The sequence below is a fragment of the Phaeoacremonium minimum genome (genome assembly GCF_000392275.1).
Source record: "Phaeoacremonium minimum UCRPA7 unplaced genomic scaffold PA7_03_scaffold_448, whole genome shotgun sequence".
NCBI classification, from domain to species: Eukaryota; Fungi; Ascomycota; class Sordariomycetes; order Togniniales; family Togniniaceae; genus Phaeoacremonium; species Phaeoacremonium minimum.
Window position 1 is genome coordinate 154,090 of NW_006921350.1, and position 23,485 is coordinate 177,574.

The following is a 23,485-nucleotide window of genomic DNA, read 5'->3' on the forward strand; positions in this document are numbered from 1 at the left end:
CGCATACATTGAGCTACTACTATCGCTATGGCTGACAGATTGGTTCCTGTTATCTCCCTGAGAGGTAAGCCCCCGGCCCACATGCTAGCAAGGCATCGTCCATGCACTGATACTGGCACAGACTACGAGTCTCGTAAAGAAGAAATAACAAAACAACTCGTTGAAGCAGCAGAGTTCGCTGGTTTCTTCACTCTCGTCGACCATGGCATTACTGTGGAAGAGATTGAGGCCGAGTTTGCTATTTCAAAAAAATTCTTCGAGCTCCCTTTTGAAGTTAAAGGAAAGACACCACATGACACAAAGACAAACAATGGCTGGGAGTACAAGGTACGCTGCGACTAGACCAAGATGAAAGTGCTTGCTGCTCATCATTCTCAGGCACAACTCCGTCCTAGTACCGGCACATATGATCAGAAGGAGTCTTTATGGCTACAACGAAGCTCGGAATGGCCAAGTGATGCAGATGTTCCCAATTTCCGAGCAACCACAGAAGCTTTTATGGCTAAGTGTGCAATGATATCGAATCAAGTTTGTACGCAATTGCCTGCTTCCAATCATATGTAGAGCCACTGCTCACGATCTGACTAGTCTCCTGTTTTGCCATTGCCCTTGGCTTTCCGGAGGATTACTTCCGAACAGCGAATGATGTAACACAACCAGACTGCCTCACCCAGCTTCGCCTCATCCATTATCCTCCTTCCGAAAATGCTGCTGGAACATGGCGGGCTGGTAACCATACCGATATTGGGTGTTTAACACTCTTGTTTCAGCGTGATGGAGAGGATGGTCTAGAAATTTGCCCAGGGAGAGAGTCTCACAGTAGCTTTGCTATGGGAGATGCATTCACACCTCTGCCAGCTAAGACGGGCCCAATTGTCGTTAATATCGGTGATATGCTAAGTAAGGCAATGCGGTCCATTCCCCAATCCAATGTATCATGCTAATCATACACAGTGGCCTGGTCGGACGATCGCCTGAAATCCAACTTTCACAGGGTTCGTGCGAAGGATATTGGCAATTCGCCATCTCGATACTCCATCGCCTACTTCAACCAGGGGAGGAGGAATTTCGTTCTCCAAGGGCCCCAAAAGAAATAGTAAGCCCACCCCCATTTCCTCGGAGACCTCGCGCTGACCCTCCACCTTCCTAAAGCCCTGCAATGACCGTAGCGGAATACTTCACTCAGTCCGTCCAGCGCAATTTCGGCCGTCAAGCGGTTGAAACAAACGCTTAAACAAGTCGAAGAAACAAAATCGGCACACTTGTAAAAAAAAGAAATTTAAAAAAAAAAACCGAAAAGATCTCACATAAGTCTGAGCATAGAATGAACAGCTTTCTGATAAACTATCTTCGGAATTCATTGAAGCCATCTCATCTTTGAACGCTTCTGCAGGTCTGACAGCTTGCATGGAAATCCACTTATTGCCATAATTCTATCGCTTCTCCGCAACTTGACACCAAGAGTCTGATACGCGTGACTTGGTTTCTTGACTGTGAGGCGGTATGGAAGTCGAAACTTCTCGATTGATCTTCCATTGTATCCGAGTTCAAAGATAGTCATGTCGATAGGTAGTGTATCCCGTGGGTGGATTGGCTTCCAATTCTGGACTCTTGTGACTTCATCAATGTCGTTGGAATCAACCTCTGCATAGAAAAAGCCTTGCACTGTCTTGCCCAAAAGTTTTTTTAAATCGGGGTTGTCATAGGCTACTCGACATCGTATTGATCCTGGAAGGGTTTCGTATACTTCGGAAGGCGCTTGGAGATGGGTCTCGGCATGTACTATCTCTTCGCTATCGGGCTCGAAGAAAAACAGATTGGCAACGAGGATATTAGCCATCTCTTCAATCATCATCTTTCCGCTACCTTCTATCCAAGTCGTAGCAGCATCCACTAGATCGGGAATTCTTGCACAGTCGTAGATGTCGACATAATCTCCTTTTAGCGGCGGGTCAAATCGCCGAAGCCTGGACCGGATATTTATGGGGGCATGTTGTCGGGAAAATGTCTCCCAGGTACTCTTAGAGTCAAGCTGCCGTTGGATCATGCCCCTGACAGCTCTGAAAAAGCCAAAGTTAACTATTGATGGGATCTTCCGATCTTTTACGCCTTGAACACCAGTCCCTAATGACAGTAGAGTGTCCAGCTGAGCGCCATTGTGTGGCCACAAGTTTTCCACTTCGGTAAGTGCAACCTGAGCAGGACAGTTTGCGTAAACGGCACCGTCCACGTATGTAGTCTTAGTCTCCTCCTTTTCGAAGGCTGCGAGGTATGGGGGAGCTGCCGAGGTTGCCAAGGAAGCCTCCCAAATCTTCATGTCTTTCTTTGTATCTTCTTCTCGCTCGAATATTGCATTTGGATTGGGTTCTGGGTGATTGTAGCTGGTGATTAGACATTCTGTATCTCCCATATCTTTTGCAGAAGTGACAGCTACCCGGGTAGCTTGCGGCAACCGGCTCAACGCCGGAGCGAAAAGGCTGGTGTCTCCGAAGAAAGTCTTAACCCCTCTGACAAGCTCGTCCGATGGGTACATACTATCGACTATTCTGAAGAACATGAGACTGTACGTCGCGAATTTCTTAAATGGTGTGAATTGCGATAGCCACCCTGCATTGGTTTTTGAGAAGGTATCTATTGATACTTTTCTAAAGAAACTCATCATGTCTGGGATGGAGTTTGACTTCTTTGACATGCCAAGAGCAAGAGCAATGATGCCACCTGGACAACCGTCAGCGACGCACACTTAGCACTCAAGAAAAGGCCGTACCAGTTGATGTTCCCACGATCAAATCGAACATGTCTTTGATTGGGATTGACTCGAGTTCAATAGTATTTTTGAGGGCATCTAATACCGTTAATTCGACGATACCCCGAACTCCTCCACCATCCAAAGTTAGTATTCGTGTACCAGCACATCGGGGTCGTAATTGTACTGTATGGATTTCTTGACCGCTATCTTCAAAGCAAAGCCAACAAGACATATCCCAGGCGCATTCGGACTTGCCTGACAAGTCTCCGAGTTCCTGAACGCAGCGTGGACAGTAAGAGTGACCACAGCCTAGAACATGATCTGGAACAGCTTGTACGCAAGAAAGACATGTTTTGTTGCTTTTAATACCTCTCCAAATTCTTTGGAACGAGGCCCGACTTTGTTTTCGCTTTTCTATGAGACGCGCCTCTGGGCTGTCGTTAGAATCGAATCCGCTCCTTGGCCTGAAAATTTCTTGATATGCCTCAATGAATTTCCGCCGAACAGATCGTATCCACTCCCTCTTCGATGAAAGCCAATGCTTCCTATGCTCGAACATCCCTGGCACAAAAGTTGTCCCCGTTGCCGCGGTATGTCTATAGTGTAGTTTTGCTGGGCGAGACGTGCATGATTGGCCATCTGCAAATCGAAACATACACTTCTCATACTCTTTGACATACATATCAACACCTTGATTGCATATCTCGTATAACTCTCTGTCAAATATGTCGACGGGTGGTGCAGCTATAAATCGAGACGAAAATTAGCAAGGGCCAGAAAATTGAAAGGCCTAGAACACTCTACCACCGCGAAGTTTCCCCAACAGACTTACCATCTAGGTTGCGATGAGAAAATATGAGAAGTGACGTTGATATTGCGTGAAACACAAGCCGTTCGACCTCATCATTGATATAAGGACTTTCATAGGCATGTCGAAGAAAGTTTGCGACATGCTCTCTCACAGACTGTGGATTCGGGTTGTCCTTTCGAGCCGCAAGGAAAAAGTCGAACGGCCGCTCAGAGGAAGTGAAGTGTTTGAATGCTTGGTTCAGGATATGTGACAGCCTTGGAACGTTGTATTGCATAAAACTCTCCGCTCTCAACTTGAGGCCCGACCTTACAGAAGATTCGATTGCATCCCGAAGAACCTCGTACTGGTCAAAGAGTTCTTGTGGCTTCCCTTTAACCTTGTCTTTGTTTGGTATGTAGCAGCATACGATATTTCGGAAAAGAAGGTCATAGAGCTTCTCGTTATCTTCGACCTGGTCATCGTAACGCTTCTCATTGTACTCTTCGACAAATTCCTTCAATATCGGTGAATCCTTCCATAGCGGTGGATGGTTACTAAGATACAATTCTCTCAACCTGTCCGCGCGGTAGAATGTTTCATCATGGAACATCGCCATATTACGAACGATGATCAGAGTTTTGCGTGACGGATGATTGACAGACTTATGAACAGCTTTCGATGCCCATTCGAGAACCCGAGTCAATTCGCTTTGTATCTTCTGGTCGTCCTTCGTCACAAAAACAATAACGTCACTGATGGCGTAAAGAAATCGGGCATAGAAGAGATCCACTCCGTCTTTTCCTTGTGCGCTGTAGCAGTTGGCTGTGACAGGTAACTGCAGAGCGTCCCTATGTCTCGAAGCGGATCGACTGCGAGGCATTGCAACATCTCGCCCTCGTCTATCCGTGACCTCTAGGAGGTCTGTTTTCTCAGACCGTTCTGCGTTTGTCATTGCTTCGCCAGCTTTGAAGCCCTCACAGTCAGCAAAAAGTATCGGAAACTGTGAGCTTGTTGCATCTTTTGACTCGACATCCCCATCGTTTTGGCGAGGTATCACTCCATCGTCTCGATAGAGATGAACCCCTAGCGTAGTTGGATCAGTGAGGTGATTGATATTAGCTGATCGGGTAACAGGAACTTCCCGAGACCGGCTGTCAACAACATTCGCAAGGGCAGTCAGTTGACTGGAATAGTCATCTGCCGATGAGTCTTCGAGTCGAGAGCGTTTCACAATACCCATGAGCAGCATCGCACGCACTAACGTAGACTTGCCCACGGAGGTATCGCCCACAAATGATACAAAACTAGGATAATGTGTTCGAGTAGCTGTATTTCCAGATCTCGAAGGGTCACACAGCTGGATGTATCTATCATAAACAAAGAGATCCGGCCGATCTAGAGTATGGTCTCTCTTCATATTGAACCATCTTGCTTGTTCGTCCCGATGGTGCATTTGATTCTGTCTCTCTGAATTGGCCTCGGAGTGTGTGACTGCGCCAACAAATAGCTGATAAAGCGGGTTGACTACAGTGTGGTATTGTGCGGCATTTCTTCGCTGAGGTAGATGTGCATTCCAGCAGGTATGCTCGAGATCTGTGCATGGTTGCTCCGTGCAGTCTTCCTCACTACATGTGATGCAGTAAAACGGTACTTCCGTTCCACCACAAAACGAGCATTGTCGAGCGCTGTGAATACTCACATCTCTCATGCATAACGTGCACTTGAAGTCTCGGAGATACTCCTAGATAGTTTAGCGGTAGCAAAGATATTATTGGCCCAGCGGTATATCTCACCATCTCAGATTCGTCGTTTAATTGTATACTTTGTCGTGAGGATACCTTACATAGCCTCACGATCAGGAAACACTTGCAATGATGCTCTCGACGTCCGCAAAACAGAGCCTAAAAGAATCAAGGATAACAGGCAGTGCCGGCGGCTTAAATGAGCTCAAGAGCGGTTGTTTAGTATCTATCATTCACCAGGGAATTCCTCGGTGGTCAAATGGCTTTGCCCAATTTGTAAAGGAGATGCAGCTACTTCCGTGCATGATTTCTAGAAGGCCACTAGCAGGTGTTGCAAGGTGCCTCGGGAACTTGGCAACTTCCTATTCCTCAATAGTGCTCAAGATATTTAGGAGGCTTTCTACAAGGCTCTACGGAGAGAGAATATTCATTGTGCCAAGTCTTTGGGAGGAAAGAAATTATTCAGGCTGGCAGGCTGGGGCAGTGCTCAGTCACGCTGGACAGCATGAAACAGAATATTTGGCGCGTGGCGTTCTGGTGGCTGCCCAAAATTGCCGTAGTGTGTTCAGCTCACGCCGCCACTGGTAGAAATTTAGTTAGGCATAGATAAGACGGCAGGCCTTTCCTAGGCGTGTCCCTGTCAGATGAATGCCATGATTCTTTGGTGAGAGAAAATTACAGTTTTAGGCAGATGCTGAAGTAACCTAGCAGCCTTATTGTCTTATGGGGTTGCCTCTAGCTGCAAAGCTCAAGTCAAAATAAGATGAGACATGTGATGATTAGTTACTACTACATGTTTACCGTCTCTAGCCGCCCGAATCAAGGTGTTGTTCTCAACGTTGCCTCGTCTCTGCATCTCCTACGGCTTCTACCAACGTTCCCGAGGCTACCGCCCTGCCTTCTTGGGACTTAGGTATTTCCCTCCATTCATGCTGTATTGTTGGCTCCAAAACGAACTTGCCAGGCATCACGGCTCTCTCAAACCCCATCTTCCATTCGCGGCGACAGACGAATCGCACAACTTTGAGAGCATACAAAATAGCTAATGTCATGAACAATGTGTAGAAAAAGCCCATGAAGGCGTCCAACATCTGATACCGCAGCATCTGCGCAACTGTTCGGTCAGGAATGCTTGAGTAGCCGTCGAGCCCGACAATTTTCTGACTGGATGACCATAAGGCCTTTTGTGAGCCGTGGTGCGACAAATGGGCTTATTTGAGACTCAGTACTTACTCTGCAAAACATCCCGTCAGAAACATGCCAACCATACCACCTCCAGCATGAATAGCAAATATGTAGAGAGGCGCATCTGATAAGAAGAGTCTTGTTATCATCTTCAGAAAGGAGACAACGATCGCTCCCACAATACCAAAGATGGCGGAACTCCAGGGAGGGACCTGTGCTCGACATGTCAGTCGTGAGGGGACGTTCAAGGTAAAACACCAAACTTACGAATCCTGCAGCTGGTGTGATGGCAACGAGGCCAATAACTACTCCGTCGCAGAAGTGAGTGACAGACAAGACGTGGTGGGCGTTCTCCTTCGAGCTGTCCCCCGAGAACTGTTTCAAGAGCCAGAATATCAAGAGTGATGTGCAGCCCCCAGAACAAGCGGCTACATGTGTTGACACACAAGCCGAGACAGCACGCATGTTGGCCCCAAGCGCTGATCCGCCGTTGAAGCCAAGCCAGCCAATCCAAAGTAGAGCTGTGCCCAATACCATATAATCGCAGTTATGAGGAGGCTCGTCAGTCCATTTCCGGGGATCATATGCTCCGCCAGGTTCCACATCGGCACCTCGCCCTAGAGCTTCCACGACAGCCAGATTTTGATGCGAATCTGAGGCGTTTTCGGTGTGCTCTTCGTCATGTGGTACTATGGTATTGCCGTCCCTGCCCCGGCGTGTTGAATTGTTTTCAATTGGCTCGCCATTCATGCTCAAGTTCGGATGACCAGTGTCTCTATCCGGAACGGAGCGGCGAGCGTACACGTAATCTTCCAACCTCTGGCGGTCTCGTCGTCTTGTCATTTGGGACACGGGGTCATTGTCGCGCAGGTCTCTGAATGACAGGTAGGCCCATAGCTTGTCCAGATTTTCACGAACCTTCTGTCGAGTATTGCTCCAGTCTTTCTTTGTTTTTGTATCCAAAGCGTAGAAAATATTGAAAGCGAGGACAGTAGTACCAGAAGTGATATGTACAGCGGTGCCACCGGCGAAGTCCATTGTTCCATATCGGCTAGACCAACCTGACCAGTGCCAAGACCAGCGAGCCACTGGATTATACACGAGCAGAGACCATAGAGAGATAAAGACAATGAATCGCCCTACTGTGACCCCCTTCTTGATCGCTGCTCCGCTTACTAGTGCTGCGCTGTAGCTCGTTAGCAACGGCCAATCCTTAGAGATTCCTGGTACCTACGTGAATGACGCAAACATGCCCTCGTAAAATTCGTACAAGAGCTCGGGTATCTTAAATCCGGCCGCACCAACCGGTGCTGTCAATGTACCATGTAGTGTATTTCCTTCCGTATCTCCGCCATACCAAGAAATATTCGTAGGGTGGTTGAAGCTCGAAGATGTTGGAAATGTTGGTATAGCGGGCGTGAACGTTAAAGTATAGCCCCAGAGATACCACTACTCGAAATTAGATTTAGTCCAGGGATTTGGGAGTCGGCCCGTACCTGAACACCAACGAAAGCAGCCGTAATGAGTGGGAGACGAAATAGTTTCAGTGAAGCAGGTCGATCTGAAGCACCTCCGTAGAAAAGGCACATCGCAGGTACCATCAAAAGCACAAGGCCCGAAGATATTAACACCCATACAATGTCTGAACCCTATGGAAAGAACATGTCAGCTGCTGCATGCCATTGATTGCAAGGGATCCGTACCTGGAAGTAGAGTTGAGGATTCTGTTGGATATCATCTTCCTTCACAGTAACATTGACTTGCGGCGATGGCGGCGCGACGGGAAACCGGAACGCGGGCATTTCGAGAGCGCTATTAAGGACCAGAAGGCACCTTAGCAAAATGGTAAGATCGCAGGGAATGAAAACTGCAGCGCCAGCATCACACGCGTCGGAGAAGAATCAAGGTCGACAATGATATGATACAAAAGAAGAACCGAAACCATCGTCATAGACGGCGGCCTCTGCAAAACATCATACAACGACAAGAACACGCGTTCCTGGTTGCCGCCGTGGTGCGCCAAATGCTCAATCCCGCCTTGTAAAGAACTCTACCCTTGACAACCAATAGATCATAGCTTGGGGTTAGCCGGAAACAATATTGACAAGCCACATCCTGATTACTGCATGGCACAGAGTTGAAGGGAAGAGAGGCGTCCAATGAATACTGTGCAGCTTCTGCCACTAGGAGACAAACTCTGTCGCTCACCGGCCCTCCGCGGGCTTGTGAGAAGTGCTCGCTAACACTAACAGAATCAATCTAGCAATAACTACAATGGCTCGCATGTGACGGATTCTCCCGTGTTCATCTGCAGTGTAGGGAAGTAGAAAAAGGAAGTGAACGCGACCCGACAAATTGTTGCCTAACGCCATATTTTGCAGTGCAATTGTTCCCGGGCAAGTCACTTCAATATCGAATGAGCCTCATTCATGTTCTGTCCCAGGCGAGCCAGGCCATGGACCCAGCTCCTAGCGAGACAGGTCTAGCTCGGGCGTGGAGGGTTCAGCTGTAGCGATAGTGGCTGATCTTGCCAATGAGAGCAGAGAAACCTATCAAGGCAGTGCACGAGCCAATGCCGCTTCGGCAAGAAGACGGTAGCTCGATTGCCTCGTGCCTCAACGCGGGGGCCGCGTCCCGTTTTGATGTCGTCACTTTCGGGCGTGAGGAGTTCACAAAGATGGCTTGCATCTTGCAGGAAGAAAGGAATGATTGGGAGCGAACACTTTGGTGGCCTCCGTTGGCACATGATGCGGCTTCTGGCAGCTACATAGACAATCCGCGTGAGGGAAGACACTCTGTAGACCGCCGATAAGCCTTCGCAAAAAGGGGGCAATGCCTCGCTGACTCTTCACCCAACCTTCGAGACCAGCCACCTCACAGAGCCTGGTAAAACTCCAGAGCATTTCGTAACCATCACCCAGAATATACCCTCCTTGATTGCATGAAGACCTGCAAAGTATCTAGCTTCCATGGAGGTATGTAGAATCTTGCAGCTGTTACGTGAAGAGCCAGCCGAGCATCCCTAACCCTTATCCAAGCCTGGCTGCGAACCCCGCAGTGATGGCCATTCCACAACATCAATACAACTGGATCGACATCGCTATCGAGACCACTGGCACCGGCTCGAGAGAATGTTTCCGCATACACAATAAAAACGCAATCAGAAGCCGATCTTTGGTTTTCCGCGATAAAATCGACGATGCTCTGGCGGCGGGACGTACAAAGGTAGACATCTTCACGCATGACGATGCGAGCGCCATCAGACTAGTCTTAGCGAGCCTTCAACAAGATGTAGCAACTTTGCCCGGAGACTTGGGAGACTCAAGGTGTTTGGACTCGCTAGCAAGACAATGCAATGTACTATGGCAATACAAATGCGATCCCGAGCCGTACCATCTCATGTGGAGAGCGGCCGTTGGTGCCCAAGCCAGCGTCGCAAGCCGTGACCAAAGCATTCGATCCGAGCCACAGACGCGCTGTTGGCATCACACTCAACACCTGGCAGCAGATTCATCGCGTTTCGCTATTGCGTTGGTTCTTGGGCTGAAGGAGGAGCTTGCCAGGGAGATTGACATTCTCTGGAGAGCACCTAACGAGGTGAAGACGGCAGTACCTGCTGATACAAATGTTGAAGGTACTTTCATGCAACTGAAGTCTAGAAGCGAGTATAGAGCTAACTAGGAAAACAAGGAATTAAAAAGGAGGAACTCGAGGCTACCTTTAATCAAATAGTCACGGAGGTTAACCATCTTTCGACACACGACCTTAAACTGGCTAAAGCTATACGTGACGCTTTCAAACGGGACAGCTTCGGAGACCTCTCTGTAGGATGGGCGAGCAATCAGCAGGCACCAAAACCATTGACTTCATATGAGCTCTTGCGCGCATTTGAATACATAGTGGCTCCTCAAGATGTTGAGGAAAAGCAGCACGGCCTACCCAGCCCACCCGGTGAATTACGACATGGAAAAGATTTACCGAAACTCGACTGGCATCGGCTAAGACATAACGTCTTTGATCCTATTTTGCATATAATCGAAGCCAAAAGTAAAGAGAGAAATGAGCAGATCCAAAAAATATTAGATAACCTCGATCAGTTCACCCGTGATCGCCAGAGAAATCGAGCCGAGACTTTACTCAAAACCTGGAGAGACCCAAAAGTGAAAAGGTGGAAGCTGCAACTAAAAGAGCTTGAAGTCAGCGAGCAACTCGAGCATCTCAGTAGGAGAGAAGCTGCTCTTGTCGAGGAGAGAGCACGGTTTCATCAGAGCATGCAAACAAGTGAGGGGGAAGGTACAACTGAAGATGAGTCTATAAGCGACGCGAGTTTCCATGTTGCCAATGGTATCGTGAGACCGTATCCAACCCCGAATTCGTCAAACTACGACGAGAAGAATGAGCCCGATGTTCCTGATATTTCCTAAATCAGCATGAGTGAAGATGCTTGGAATTCCAGCTCTTCCAAGGATAGCAAAATAGATAGACCGCAGGGATCATAATGGGCCGTGCCACAGCAGTCAGAGGAGTCTGGGTAAAGGGATAACCATGATGGTGCACTATTACAGAACATTTGGGCTTTGGAAGTGTAAAAGTAACCATGAATCTTCAATCTATTGTATTTCAATTTAGTAGACTACTATTTATTTGATCAGATTTGGCTCAGATCACTCTGCCTGATACACTATAAGATACATAATAAGACATAATACCATTGTCTCTCTTCACAGTAACCAATTTAACACAGTAAAATGTTCTCAATAAATAGTTCTCTTTCTGATGCTTGTAGGCTTTTGTAACAGGACTAACTAATATAGTGAAGAGGCTTCTACAGCAAGAAGTAGCGAGATCCCTGACAACAGTAGACTACTATTATTGTTTACATCCCTGGCCCTGAGGTAACCTGACAGTCTCTTCTCAACTGTCGCTAGCATGCGTTCATCAGAGATATTCAACCATGTAGGAGATTAAATTAGGATTCAGGTTCTCAAGGCTTCCTCTGAGTCATGGAACGAGAAGACTGTCAACGACTCAGGTGCCACAGGTGAACGGAGTTGTTGTCGGTGACCTTACCTTCAACGCTTATTTCGGCACCTGATGACCTCAGCTTTCAAATATGTGGGCTAGTGAATTCCTGACAACACTGCTTTATATGTGACCCTGACTTTCACGGATACTTGGTGCTGGCATTATCCACGTTTTGTGGAGACGCTGAGGAGCACCTTGATGGACAAACCAGCCATGACCACATATATACCATCGCATTCACCAACAGATCGACCGACTTGGCACATGATTCTAGTCTACATTGAGATACCACGCGAAAACTTTTGCTGTCTTGGCAAGATGACTAGAAAGGTGAAGAATCACCGCATCGCATGGTATTCACAGACGTTGACATGTCCAGCGGTCATCAAGGTTGAGGAGCCAAGTCTTTTAGAAATAGACCAGAGTTAGCGGCTGGGCACATTGGGCTCTCATCTTTCTCAACGTGAGAGTAATAGATCAGGTCGAATATAAATAGGCGTAATCTTTGGCCTGTCAATTTGACAATTTTCCATTTAGGCAAGAGGCAAAGAGTTCTCACCCAAAGATAATTCATTCAAGCCGCTCTCGCAAGCAGAGTATACTCGTGGAAAATGGTTGTTCATACTTTGTTTGCCACATATGCCGTCTGGCTTTCAGGGTCACTTCTTACAAGCGCCTCACCCCTCGTTCCTCGGTCCGAAACAGTCACAGCGACTATCACTGTATCCAGGGCTGCCCCATCTTCAGCGCCTACGATTTATGACTGGGCTGTTGGCGGGACCCCTTCCTTCCCTATCCATTACTCTTGTAACAGCACCCTTCGAACTCAATTGGAGAACGCTCTAGAGGAGACTCTTGACCTCGCGCAACACGCCCGTGATCATTTGCTCCGCTGGGGTAATGAGTCGCCCTTCGTCCAGAAATACTTCGGCAACGCGTCAACGGCTGGCCCAATAGGCTGGTACGAGCGCGTCCTCGCTGCAGATCGTACGGGCATGACGTTTCGTTGTGATGACCCAGACCGCAACTGTGCCACTCAAATAGGTGAGTGACAGCGGATTCCAGACACAAGATCCAATGTGTACATTGCTAACGCTAACATATCAGGATGGGCTGGACACTGGCGGGGTGAGAATGCTACCCAAGAGACAGTCATTTGCCCGCTGTCGTTTGAGATTCGGAGGTCTCTCTCCTCGGTCTGCGGTTTAGGGTACACCGTGGCTGAGTCTAAACTGAACACCTTCTGGGCGACTGATCTCCTGCACCGTATTTTCCATGTGCCCAGGATCAGCGAGGAAGTTGTGGACCATTATGCGGAAGATTATACAGACGTCATCGAGCTCGCTCAGAACAATCCTGAGCTATCGATAAAGGACAGTGACACTCTGCAATACTTTGCTATCGATGTCTACGCCTATGATATTGCTGCACCTGGGATTGGCTGTAGCGGCAAACTCCCCGATGCCTCTGAGGCGCCATCCTCGACTGCTGGTGCTCAGCCGTCGGTCACAAGTACCGCGCCTACGGTAAGATGACTCTTCAAAGATGGCATTGTCATTCAAAAGCTAACAAACTTGCAGGAGTGCCACACACATTCAGATGGAGCTATACACTGTGAATGATCAATCGCCGGTAGACGTCTGATTTAGACGACTTGAGAAGGCATCTGTTCATAGTCACCATCAGTAATTTGTCCTGCTGCTACAAGTTAGATCTCTAATAGACGTTGTCTTCACAGCTCATCCTTAGTGCCACTTGCTCTAGTTCTGCAATCATCGAATATTCTCTGAGTGAAACGCCAGACTGTCTTGTCTACTCCACGTCGCCTCATGTCTGCTAATACGACTTCATTGTCAGTACTTTCTCCTTCAGGGCCAATCAAGAAGATCCCTCCGCCTGACTTTTTCAGAGTGGTTATCCCGTCAGGGACTGGTAGAAGTCCACACTTAACAGCATACCGATCGTTGGTAGCGAAGAAAGCAGCGCGGGCGCCTCCTTCCTCCTGACTCATAGGGTTCGGTGGTGACATGCCAAACTTTCGCGCATTAGCAAGCCCTGGTGTGGCTACTGGGCCGGGGTACCAGTGGACGATGCTCAGCTCTGGGTTCTCACGTGCTAACAGCTCCAGTGCCAGAGTGCCCATGGTAGCAGCGTGAACGGATGCATTCCAGAATGACCAGTTGCTGGCCTCTCGAAGATCGAGGTCATCTTCATCGATTGGCCCTTCTATCCCGCCTGCCAGGACCGAGACAATGCGCGGGCTTGGGGCGTTTTTCAGCAGTGGAAGCAAAAGCTGGACGGCACGGAGACGTGAATAGTAGCGTGTTGTCATTGATGGCTCCAGACCTTCACTCGTCACCTTCCTGCCTTCAAAGGCCATGAAGCCTGCAGATACGAAGAGGACATCGAGCTTGGTTTCTTTCTGCTTGATAGCATCGACAACTCTGTCAACCTCCGATACGAGTGAGACGTCAGCCGTAATTATGTCAAAAATAGCGCTAGGGTTGGAATGGCGCAGCGAGGCCAAAAGCTCCTCGTGAGCTACTATTGCTGAGGGACGAGCGACTGTATAGATGCGAGGGGATGGTGCATGTTGGGCGAAATGCTGCAATGCGCTCTGTCCGATACCTTTCGTGGCGCCAATGAAAAGGGCGACAAGTCCCTTTGGGAGGGAAGTCAGGCGACCATTGGACTGCTGTACTGTTTGATATGAGACCATTTTGCACTCACGGTGGATTACTAGTAGTCGATTAAGTTACCACTGTTGGGCTGGCTATGACAATAGGGGGCTGGTCGGCCATGGTTCGTTGCAGGATTGGCTTTCCTTTATGCCTTTCATCTAGGTCTACTTGCTAGGTAATTTGTTTATATATAGCCATCTACGAACATAGGTTTTCTTCCATCTAGTCCTTACACCGGCTTATACGATGGGCGCGACGGAAATTCCGTCTCAAGCACGCTACTTTGTTTAGTGGTATGGTTCCGTGACACGCACGATTTGTAAGCTACAATTTCCACCACATAAAGTTCGCGACGCCCCGAAAGCAAAATTCGGCCGAAGGTGCAATTGCAAGAGCGAGCAGTCTCAATGTCCATACGACAGATCAACCACTTAGTAATGGTTCCAATGGCTCCGAGCCAGTTTTCGGCACCGACAAAAACACCGAAGTCCAGTCATAGTCTTGGACCATACTACCATCCTAACTTTCTAGAGCTGTTCATTCGAAATACGCGGTAGAGCCCAACTAACAATCCTAGGCAACATTCACTACAGAATTCACGACAATCCTTCCACGACCGACTCTTCCGTATGCTCACAATGTGTACTTGAAAGTATCATCGTAGTCGCTGATCTCTCGCTTTGACTCTGATTCACTTCCTGTCGCTGTCGGCTCTCGCGTCGCTAGCCTTTGCTCTCGCTTCTTGTTTACCCAATGTAGACCAAAGGTCTGCGCCACGGTGAGGACCAAAGCCACCGCCGTCAAGCCTAGCGTTACGCGCATGCCAGGGAGGTATCTAGGGGCGTTCTGAGCCTTGAAAATCTGACCCACAACCACGCCAGATGTGTTGCCGATACTGAAAACGAAACCGACAGCGGTGGACCGCTTGAAATGGCCGGCGAAGTTGCCATTGAGCCATACGATGGTGAGACCCGTCTAGATGCATCATTAGCCTTGGAACCTTGTCTGCTTGTATGTATGTCGAGAGTAATAAAGTCTTACCGTGGTGTAAAGCCCAATTGCGAGAATGAAGACGGCGGTGTACCGGGCGGCCAGATTGTCTGTAGCGATCATGATGATGTAGCCAACCATGAGTGCAAGACATGCAGCGATGATGAACGGGCTTCTCATTCCAACCCGGTCTGATAGATATGCGATGACAAAGTAAGAGATGGTGGCCCAGACGTAAACGGGGACGGTTAGTAATTGCGAATGTACTGTCGTGTATCCCATTCCCTTGATGATTGCAGGCATAAATGTCGTGAGGCTGAACAGGGAGATGTCGACACAGAACTCGATAACGGCATGCATATAAGTCTTAGGATCTTTCATGGCACTAATGATCTTTGGCCAGCTGAACTCATCCTCGATGTTTAGTTGTGGGTTGAGCTCGTGGCGAAGTCGCATGACGTTCCGCTCTTCTTCGTTCAAGAACCAGGCCGTTCGCGGGTCCTTTGGGAAGGCGAAGAAAATCAAAGGCACGAGAACTATTGTAATGATGCCCTCGATGATGAATAGCCAAGACCAGGAAGCCAAACCAGCAGTGTTGAGATTGTTGACTGCAGATGCCAACAAACCACCGAAGGCACCCGCAATCGCACTGAAGCAGTAGTAAACTGCTGATCGCATAGACATCTCAGATTTGAGATATACCATTCCGATGTAGGCATTAATGCATGGAATTAAACCTGCCTCGAAAAGGCCCAGCAGGAGACGGCAGGCGTACAACTGACCCACGTTCTTGATAAAGCCCATGCCGAGGCACACAATACCCCAGCCAAGCATACATGTCGATAGCAAGTTTTTGGCACCAACAATTTTCATCAAAATGGACAAAGGCGTTTCGAAGAACACGTATGTTGCGTAGAAGACTGTGACCGCATTGCCGAACTCGTTGCCTTTAAGATTCAAATCCTGGGGAAGCCCCATAATGTTCGTAGAGCCCTTAGATATCCAGTTAGTCTGATAAGTCGATGAAGCCGGGGTACGCATCACTTACCAAATTGTTTCTGTCCAGATTGGCTAGTAAATACATAATACCAAAACAGCCGAGGACGACTGTATCCAGTTTCAGGATTGTCCGTCGTTGGATCACTGGATCAATGTATCTCTCGGATTGTTCCATGTCGACACTGTCGGTAACTCCCTTCTGCTCAACTTCAGGGCTTTTCGGTACTTCAGCCATCATGATGGGCAATAGTCGGCTGCCGTTCTAGAGAAGATAGCGACGGCTCGTGCTTCTTGTAATACCTTTCACAGAAATGTTCTGTCTGGTTCATGCCTTTAAAACAATGAACCGGCGCTCCTTTAATGTACATATTGGTTTGGTGATATAACGCTGTAGAAGAATCTTGCAAGTCTTGACGGTGAACTGACAGATCCAACAGAAGGGCCTCTGTAAACTTAGCGCCGGGCAAACAAGATAAGAACAGCATTGATGATAGAACCACATAGATTAGATCTTCCGTATCACAGACGGCCGTAGTTGGGATTATTATTGGCTATCTGTCGGCCGTGCCTGTCTAGAGGATGGTCGGCTCTTGGCAAGTATTCAGTCATCAAGCATGACTCATGGCTAAAACACACAAAAGCTTGGGAGTAGTTTGCATTTAATATTCTTTGACCCGTATCAAGAACACTCTTGTCGCCAAATACTTTATCAATTCGCGGTCATCGATTAAACATCAGTTAATGCCAAAGCCTTACCGGCCATCGCTCAACACGAAGCACCAACTTGAAGTATCGAATTGTACTTCTTTTGCTGTATACTAATGTTCAAACGATTTGTTCGTGACTGGGCACTTGGTTAGGTGTCAAAGCAGTTCACATTGAAGCCATACTCTATCGGTCAACAACAACCCGACATCCTCAATGGGACATTGCAGCCTACGTGCCAGAGTATCAAGCACGGGTGACCGTCTCGCCAAGGGAATCGGGGGATAAGAGGACGGTGTCGGTTCTCGAATATTTTGTCGGGATCCATTGGGTTGCCAAGGAGCCGGACTTTGGCCAAGAGCCAAGGTTTCTTGGGTGACATATCGAATTTGCAAATTCATCACAACGAGAGATTGTGCCAAGACTCCAAAACACGCAATCGTATTACGTGAACGATTCACATGCTGCAGCGGCAAAGGAGGAGCACGATACCATTTCAGAAGGAATATGCAATTCGAGATGCTGGCTCGCGATGTAATAACCACATCCTACTGTACCACCGACCGGTAAATTGTACTCGGGATGGTTGAAATGAACTGAATGATCTACCGAATACCTCCTTTTAAGGCAAGATGTCTATCGTAATGGGGGCTGGATAGTCGCTTCAGGTAAACATGACTTAGCAAAGTAGACCTATCCGTTACCCGACAAATTGTATAAATTTCTATCTTCTTAGACAATGGGAGAGTAATTCTAAACGGGTCTACATACGCTTTTCGATACTTCATTTACACTCCTATGAATACAGTACTTGCTAGATTGCACATCAAGGGATTATAAATGGAATATGACAGGCAATTAGGACAACAGGCATGCTTGAGGAACATGCCGCCGATATGTGCAACCCCGGATTTTAGTCAAATAGTGAGCCGCATTCTAGACCAGTTCTAAAAGTTACCAAGCTATTGAGAGCTTTGCTCGCAGAGCCTCAATACTAGAGTCAGTCAATGCATGCAAGACGGGATGGCGTTCCCCGAGCGAGTTGTCGGCGGCGGCATGCCGCAGAAGCTCCAACCCAAAGGACAGCAAGTCGCTTAGTCGTTCCATTCTCCACCGAGCGTCGACTTTTGATAGGACAATTGCCCGCGATGGCGTGTTTGGTCTACGAAAATCATTGACATCAGACCATTGGCTAGGTTAGATGCGGATGTAGAGTCCTTGTTCCTTATCGGGGGATGTTGGAGAGGTGGCGGACTAAAGGTACGGGCGACGCGATAGTGATTTGCCCGTAGTACGGGCATGACCGCTTCTAGCGCCTAGCCAGACGGATTGGCCGTGACAACGCAGATAGACAGGACCCTGAAATAAAACTATTATGCAAGCCAACGTAAGAACATAACGACTGGGAAAGAATATTGCGAATAGGTCCTATACTACAGTTGATTTTCTTGGGTACTCGGTGCTCCGGTGTTGAATAGTTGCCTTATCAAGCAACCCTGCAACTGACTGCAGGCGATAACCGGATTTCTGGCACCCGAAAGAAGTTCAGCATGGTCAGGATGGCTGTCGACGATAAAGTCGCTGAGTACGACGTGGTGATTGTGGGTGGAGGGCCGGTCGGCCTGCTGATGGCATATCAACTAAAACGATTTGGGGTCTCTGTCTGTGTATTCGAGCAGTACAGTAAAGATACCCAAGATGCGTTCGGGCGTGCCATCGCTTTGTTCCCTAGGACTACGGAGCAGCTCGACCAGCTGGATCTAATAGAACCCATGCTGCAGCTCGGATTTGCCTGCCGAACAAGCGTCACATACAAGGATGGACAAAGAGTGTAAGACGAGGTTCCCCGGCATCACTTCCGGCCTTGACTAACCCCGAAAAGTATACCCGGCAGAGTGTGGACGTTTATGGAGAACATTAGTGACACCACTTATGATTTTGCTCTCGTTCTACGTCAAATGTACACAGAGGCCATACTTCGTGAGAAGCTCGAATCAGTTGGCGGCTTTTATTATCAAGAGACTCAATGTATCGATTTCGAGGTCGATGAGTCGGCGCCTCTTGGCACACATAAAGTAACATCCACGTTTAAAGACCTCAAGACACAGAAGATCTTCAAGTTGAAAAGGTAACCAATCTAAGCAAAGTGTTTTATGAATGACACTAATGTCGATGCAGCAAGTATATTGTTGGCGCAGATGGTGGTCGCAGTTTCGTCCGCAGACACGCTGGTATACCCTTTGATGGCGATACGTCCGAGGATAAGTGGATTCGTATTGACGGCATCGTGGAGACTGATATGCCTCTCAATCGATCCTATGGGTAAGCATACTTCCATACGATGGCGACTTCTTTTGTCTCTAAATAAGCCTTGCAGTGCTATTGAAAGTAAAACGCACGGTAATGTCTTGTGGGCGCCGCTTGACCATGGTGCCACACGTATTGGATACGCATTCAGTCCTGAAATTGCTGCCAAATATCCAGAGGGTGTGACGGAGGAGGTCGCCGTGAAAGAAGCCCTTGAGAGTATGAAGCCGTTCAATGTAAAGTTCAAGGAAGTTCATTGGTGGACATTGTAAGTCTGCCTATGCTGTTTCACATTCCTAGATCTAACACTATTAGATACACGATTGGACAGCGCATGGCCCGAGGGTTCTCAACCAAAGAGTGTGTATTTATCTGCGGCGATGCCGCCCATACACACAGCAGTGGTGCGGCTCAAGGCCTAAACACAGGAACACACGATGCCGTGAACTTGGGCTGGAAACTCGCCCTGCAGATCCGTGGCATCACTCAAGACGACGTTTTGAAGACATACTCCACCGAGCGTATGACGGCCGTGCAACAACTTATCGACTATGACAAGGACATTGCCATGCTTATGTCACATAAGTGGCCCGCCTGGTACAAGGGAGACCCGAGTGCCGACCCGTACCTCGCTCTCGGCGAGCTGTTTGAGAGAGCAGCGCCATTCAATACAGGACTTGGAATCAAATATTCCCCCAACATTCTTAATCAGACATCGAGCTTGGAATTGGCGGTGGTACCTGGCAGTCGTCCCCCGGACGTCGAGCTCACCATGCCGGGTACTAACCAGAAGATCCGATTCCAGCGCGTCACCCGCAATCTCGCCAAGTTTTGGGTTGTTGTCCTTACAGGCAACGTCAATGCAACACGGTCATCGATAAAGGCACTAGAACAATACTTGGAGTTAAATAAGAGTCTCAAGACACATCAGACCATCGGTTGGATCACAGTCAGCCCCGTTGTTGGCTGCTCCCCATACGAGGCGATTGGCACAAGGCCTTTTGGCAACACCTACTTCGACCCTACAAGTACAGCACATGATAAGTTCGGAATCAACATGGAAAAAGGTGGCGCTATCATCCTTCGACCGGATGGTCTGGTAGGATCGGGAGGTCCAATTGATGGGGCATGGATTCAGGAGTACTTCGCTAGGATTTTCAAACTATGACATACACAAATACTGTATGTAGACAATCAAAATTTCACGTGAAACACCATTCTAAGACGGTAAACAATTTATGGAACTGAGTATTGCTTGTACTTATGAAGTTGAAGTCCAATAATTTGACTAGTTTGATGCATTGTCTTGAAGTCATTATCGTCAAGGTAACGATTGAAAGAAAGATTACGTCACTTGTATTGCGTTGGATATTGGCATCGAGGTCTGCAACTGGATGTTTCTAGAATATCATCATCGAAAGACCTTGCTATTCTGAATCAAGCTGGATCGGTACATCACTTATCGTGAAACCACCACGATATCACAACGATCACAACCCCACTGCATTGCACCAAGCTAAGTCGGTAGATAGGACCCTCCATTCTTCGGCCATCCCATCTTGGTCGACTGGCCCCTCCACGGGCGTTGAATTGGCGTCGCTATCATGCTCGCGGCCGTGCTAGCGGCCAAGCTCGGCCAACCACGTTACACCGTTTCGGCGCAGATCTGACGGCGGGGAACCCCGCATAATCTCTAGTCTAGTCGACTTGACCTGGTCAAAGGCGCGCATTCGCACATGGAAAGCTACTGGAAGCTCTTGATCTTCTGAAGAGCTCTAGCTAAAGCTCTTTCTTCTTTTTCTCCGAAGATTTTGAGACAGTCAGCCCTGATTTACACGCAAGAGGCCATCTACGTAGCCACTGAACACTATTGAAGATGCCTATCATCCAAGCTCGTAGAGCGGTGGCCTTCTCGGTCAAGGCAGGCCAGGATATCAAGGTCATCAACACCTATGGCAAGCAAGTCTTGGACTTCTGGGCTTTCAATCCCAACGACCCCAATGACTTCTTGTCCATGGTCCACACGAGGACCATTCTGCTCAAGGTTGCTCTGGCGAAGGGCGACAAGCTCTACAGCACACGGAGGAAGCCTATCTTAACTCTGACCGAAGACACCACACGCGGCACCCACGACCTAATCTGGTCGGCGTGCGACGCGGAGAGGTATCGCATGCAGGGATTTGATGGCTACCACGACAACTGTACGGATAATATGCACAAAGTAAGAATTGCAAAGTCCGAAGATTCGGACGCGGGGTAGGGGTTGGCTGACACGGCGATGAAAAACAGGCGCTCAAGGACAACTTCCCAGACTTCAAGATTGCAGACGACTGGGTGCCTGATCCACTCAATATCTTCATGAATGTCGCCATTGACCACCATGGAGGCCTTGATATTAGGGTCCCTACCAGCGAGAAGGGACAATTCGTCAACTTCAGAGCCGAAACTGACCTCATCATCGTCATGAGCTCTTGCCCCCAGGACCTGGCGCCTGTAAACGGCGGCATGCCTACAGACTGCGAGTATCAGCTCTCTGGCGAGCAGCCATCAACGGCACTGACAGTCTCTCCATCAACGCCCAAGCGTCATGTCAAGATTGCTCTGTCTGTTGATTTCGATGCCGTTTCCCATTGGATGGGCACTGGCTGCCATCATGACAATAACATGTCTGATTACAGCTCAGGTATTTTTGCTGGACAAGTTGGTGTATATCGTCTGCTGGACATGTTCAAGAAGAACGGAATCGCGGACAAGATGACTTGGTTCATCCCTGGCCACACGACCGAGACCTTCCCTGCTGCGGCGAAGGCAGTGCTTGAGTCTGGGGCCGAAATTGGCCTTCACGGATATGCCCACGAAGGCATTTACCAGATGACCGAGGAGCAAGAGCGAGATGTTCTTCTGAAGTGGTCCGTAACTGTTGCCATCTCCTAACCCTGCTTTACTAACACATGCTCAATAGCATCGATGTCGCTACAAAGCTCGCCGGCAAGAAGCCCCGCGGCTACAGAGCACCCATGTACACGATCAGAGAGACTACCGTCAAGCTGTTGCGTGAACACGAGTTTCTCTACGACTCATCTCTGATGCATCACGATTCGCAACCCTACTTCACCCCCGCCGACCCCCCTATCAAGACTATAGACTGGTCTAAGCCGGCTTCTACGTGGCTGGAGCCTTCGCCGATCGCATCACAAGCCTACCCCGATGGCCAGCACCCCCTGGTCGAGCTTCCTTGCGGCTGGTACAACGAGGACATGATGCCGCTCATGTACCTCCCCCATCTGTCCAACAGCATGGGCTATGTGTCCACACGAGTCGTGGAGCAGATGTGGAAGGACAAGTTCATGTGGCTGTGGGAGAACAGCAAGGAGGGCAACGAGAGCGCCGATTTCATGTTCCCGCTTCTGGTGCATCCCGATGTCAGTGGTCTGGCTCACATCATCGGCATGATTGATCGCTTCCTTGGCTGGCTCCGGGGATTCGGCGATGCTGTTGAGTTCTGCACGTGCGAAAAGATAGCCACGGAATGGCTGGCGGTGCAGAAGAAGGCAGCTGGAAAGGCGTAGATGACGAGTGACAGGATCTCATATGTACTATGGTATGCAGGAGGGTTCGAGTGGCCGTATCAGTCATGTAGCAAATTACTCTAGCAGTTAGGTAGCGAAATGAAATCACGATTGAACAACATCGAGGATTATGACGCCTTTTACTTTTCTGCCTACGACTAGATCCAGTATCCTGGCATAACGTTGTTGAATACAGTTGCTGTATGGAGCTCAATGAAGAGCCGTCAGACGCTACGTCGTCCCAAACCATTTCCTTGTATTAACTGATTGGACTAATTTGCATAAGTAGACTATCAATCATGTCCAATCGTGAGCAGCAGTGTGCCACGATAAGCATGCAGATATGTAAAACTCCGAGTCGTTCGCCCTTATCAGCAACCTTTGCACTAGCAAAGCTCCCTCGAGAGTCGGTAGCGTCTCTCCCGTGGGGCTCGAGTTCGCCGTGAGCGGGCGCCCGCGTCAAGACGGCCGATAAAGCTCTTAAACGCCCGATCTAAGGCACAGCTCCACACGCAATGCCCTACGATGGCCGCCCAATAGCATTCAGTTCAGGTTTCACTGCATCAATTTGACCGGCCATTGTTGGAGTGCTCCATTCACAGTTGGCCTAGTAGCTTAGGCGGGGTATCAAAGCTATGGTGAGTCGCGGCTTAGGGCGCAAGAAGAAGCGTAGTAAAGCGACAGGACGAGCTTGACCTGGTCAAATGTCTAAAGCACTTCATTAGCACTTCAGTCTCCCATTG

The 23,485-nt window shown here is 48.7% G+C and overlaps 5 protein-coding genes across 5 annotated transcripts; 4 read left to right on the forward strand and 1 right to left on the reverse strand.

Annotated features, from left to right (window-relative positions):
- Nucleotides 1-27: 27 nt before the first annotated feature.
- On the forward strand, nt 28-342 carry UCRPA7_6016 (putative leucoanthocyanidin dioxygenase protein; the record flags this gene model as incomplete). The annotated part of the gene is made up of 2 exons (XM_007918558.1): nt 28-64; nt 122-342. 2 exons carry the CDS (start codon nt 28-30, stop codon nt 340-342), a joined length of 258 nt encoding a protein of 85 aa, XP_007916749.1.
- A 12,144-nt stretch (nt 343-12,486) lies between these two features.
- On the forward strand, nt 12,487-13,113 carry UCRPA7_6017 (putative major allergen asp f 2-like protein; the record flags this gene model as incomplete). The annotated part of the gene is made up of 3 exons (XM_007918559.1): nt 12,487-12,535; nt 12,599-13,017; nt 13,072-13,113. 3 exons carry the CDS (start codon nt 12,487-12,489, stop codon nt 13,111-13,113), a joined length of 510 nt encoding a protein of 169 aa, XP_007916750.1.
- Nucleotides 13,114-14,805: 1,692 nt separating this feature from the next.
- Nucleotides 14,806-16,399, reverse strand: UCRPA7_6018 (putative high-affinity nicotinic acid transporter protein; the record flags this gene model as incomplete). Its single annotated transcript, XM_007918560.1, has 3 exons — nt 14,806-15,147; nt 15,214-16,155; nt 16,211-16,399. 3 exons carry the CDS (start codon nt 16,397-16,399, stop codon nt 14,806-14,808), a joined length of 1,473 nt encoding a protein of 490 aa, XP_007916751.1.
- Nucleotides 16,400-18,416: 2,017 nt separating this feature from the next.
- UCRPA7_6019 (putative -dichlorophenol 6- protein) lies at nt 18,417-20,341 on the forward strand (the record flags this gene model as incomplete). The annotated part of the gene is made up of 6 exons (XM_007918561.1): nt 18,417-18,544; nt 18,599-18,697; nt 18,749-18,994; nt 19,045-19,188; nt 19,244-19,441; nt 19,489-20,341. The coding sequence occupies 6 exons, from the start codon at nt 18,417-18,419 to the stop codon at nt 20,339-20,341; spliced, it is 1,668 nt and encodes a 555-aa protein (XP_007916752.1).
- A 708-nt stretch (nt 20,342-21,049) lies between these two features.
- On the forward strand, nt 21,050-22,742 carry UCRPA7_6020 (putative polysaccharide deacetylase family protein; the record flags this gene model as incomplete). Its single annotated transcript, XM_007918562.1, has 3 exons — nt 21,050-21,394; nt 21,463-22,082; nt 22,136-22,742. 3 exons carry the CDS (start codon nt 21,050-21,052, stop codon nt 22,740-22,742), a joined length of 1,572 nt encoding a protein of 523 aa, XP_007916753.1.
- Nucleotides 22,743-23,485: the final 743 nt, after the last annotated feature.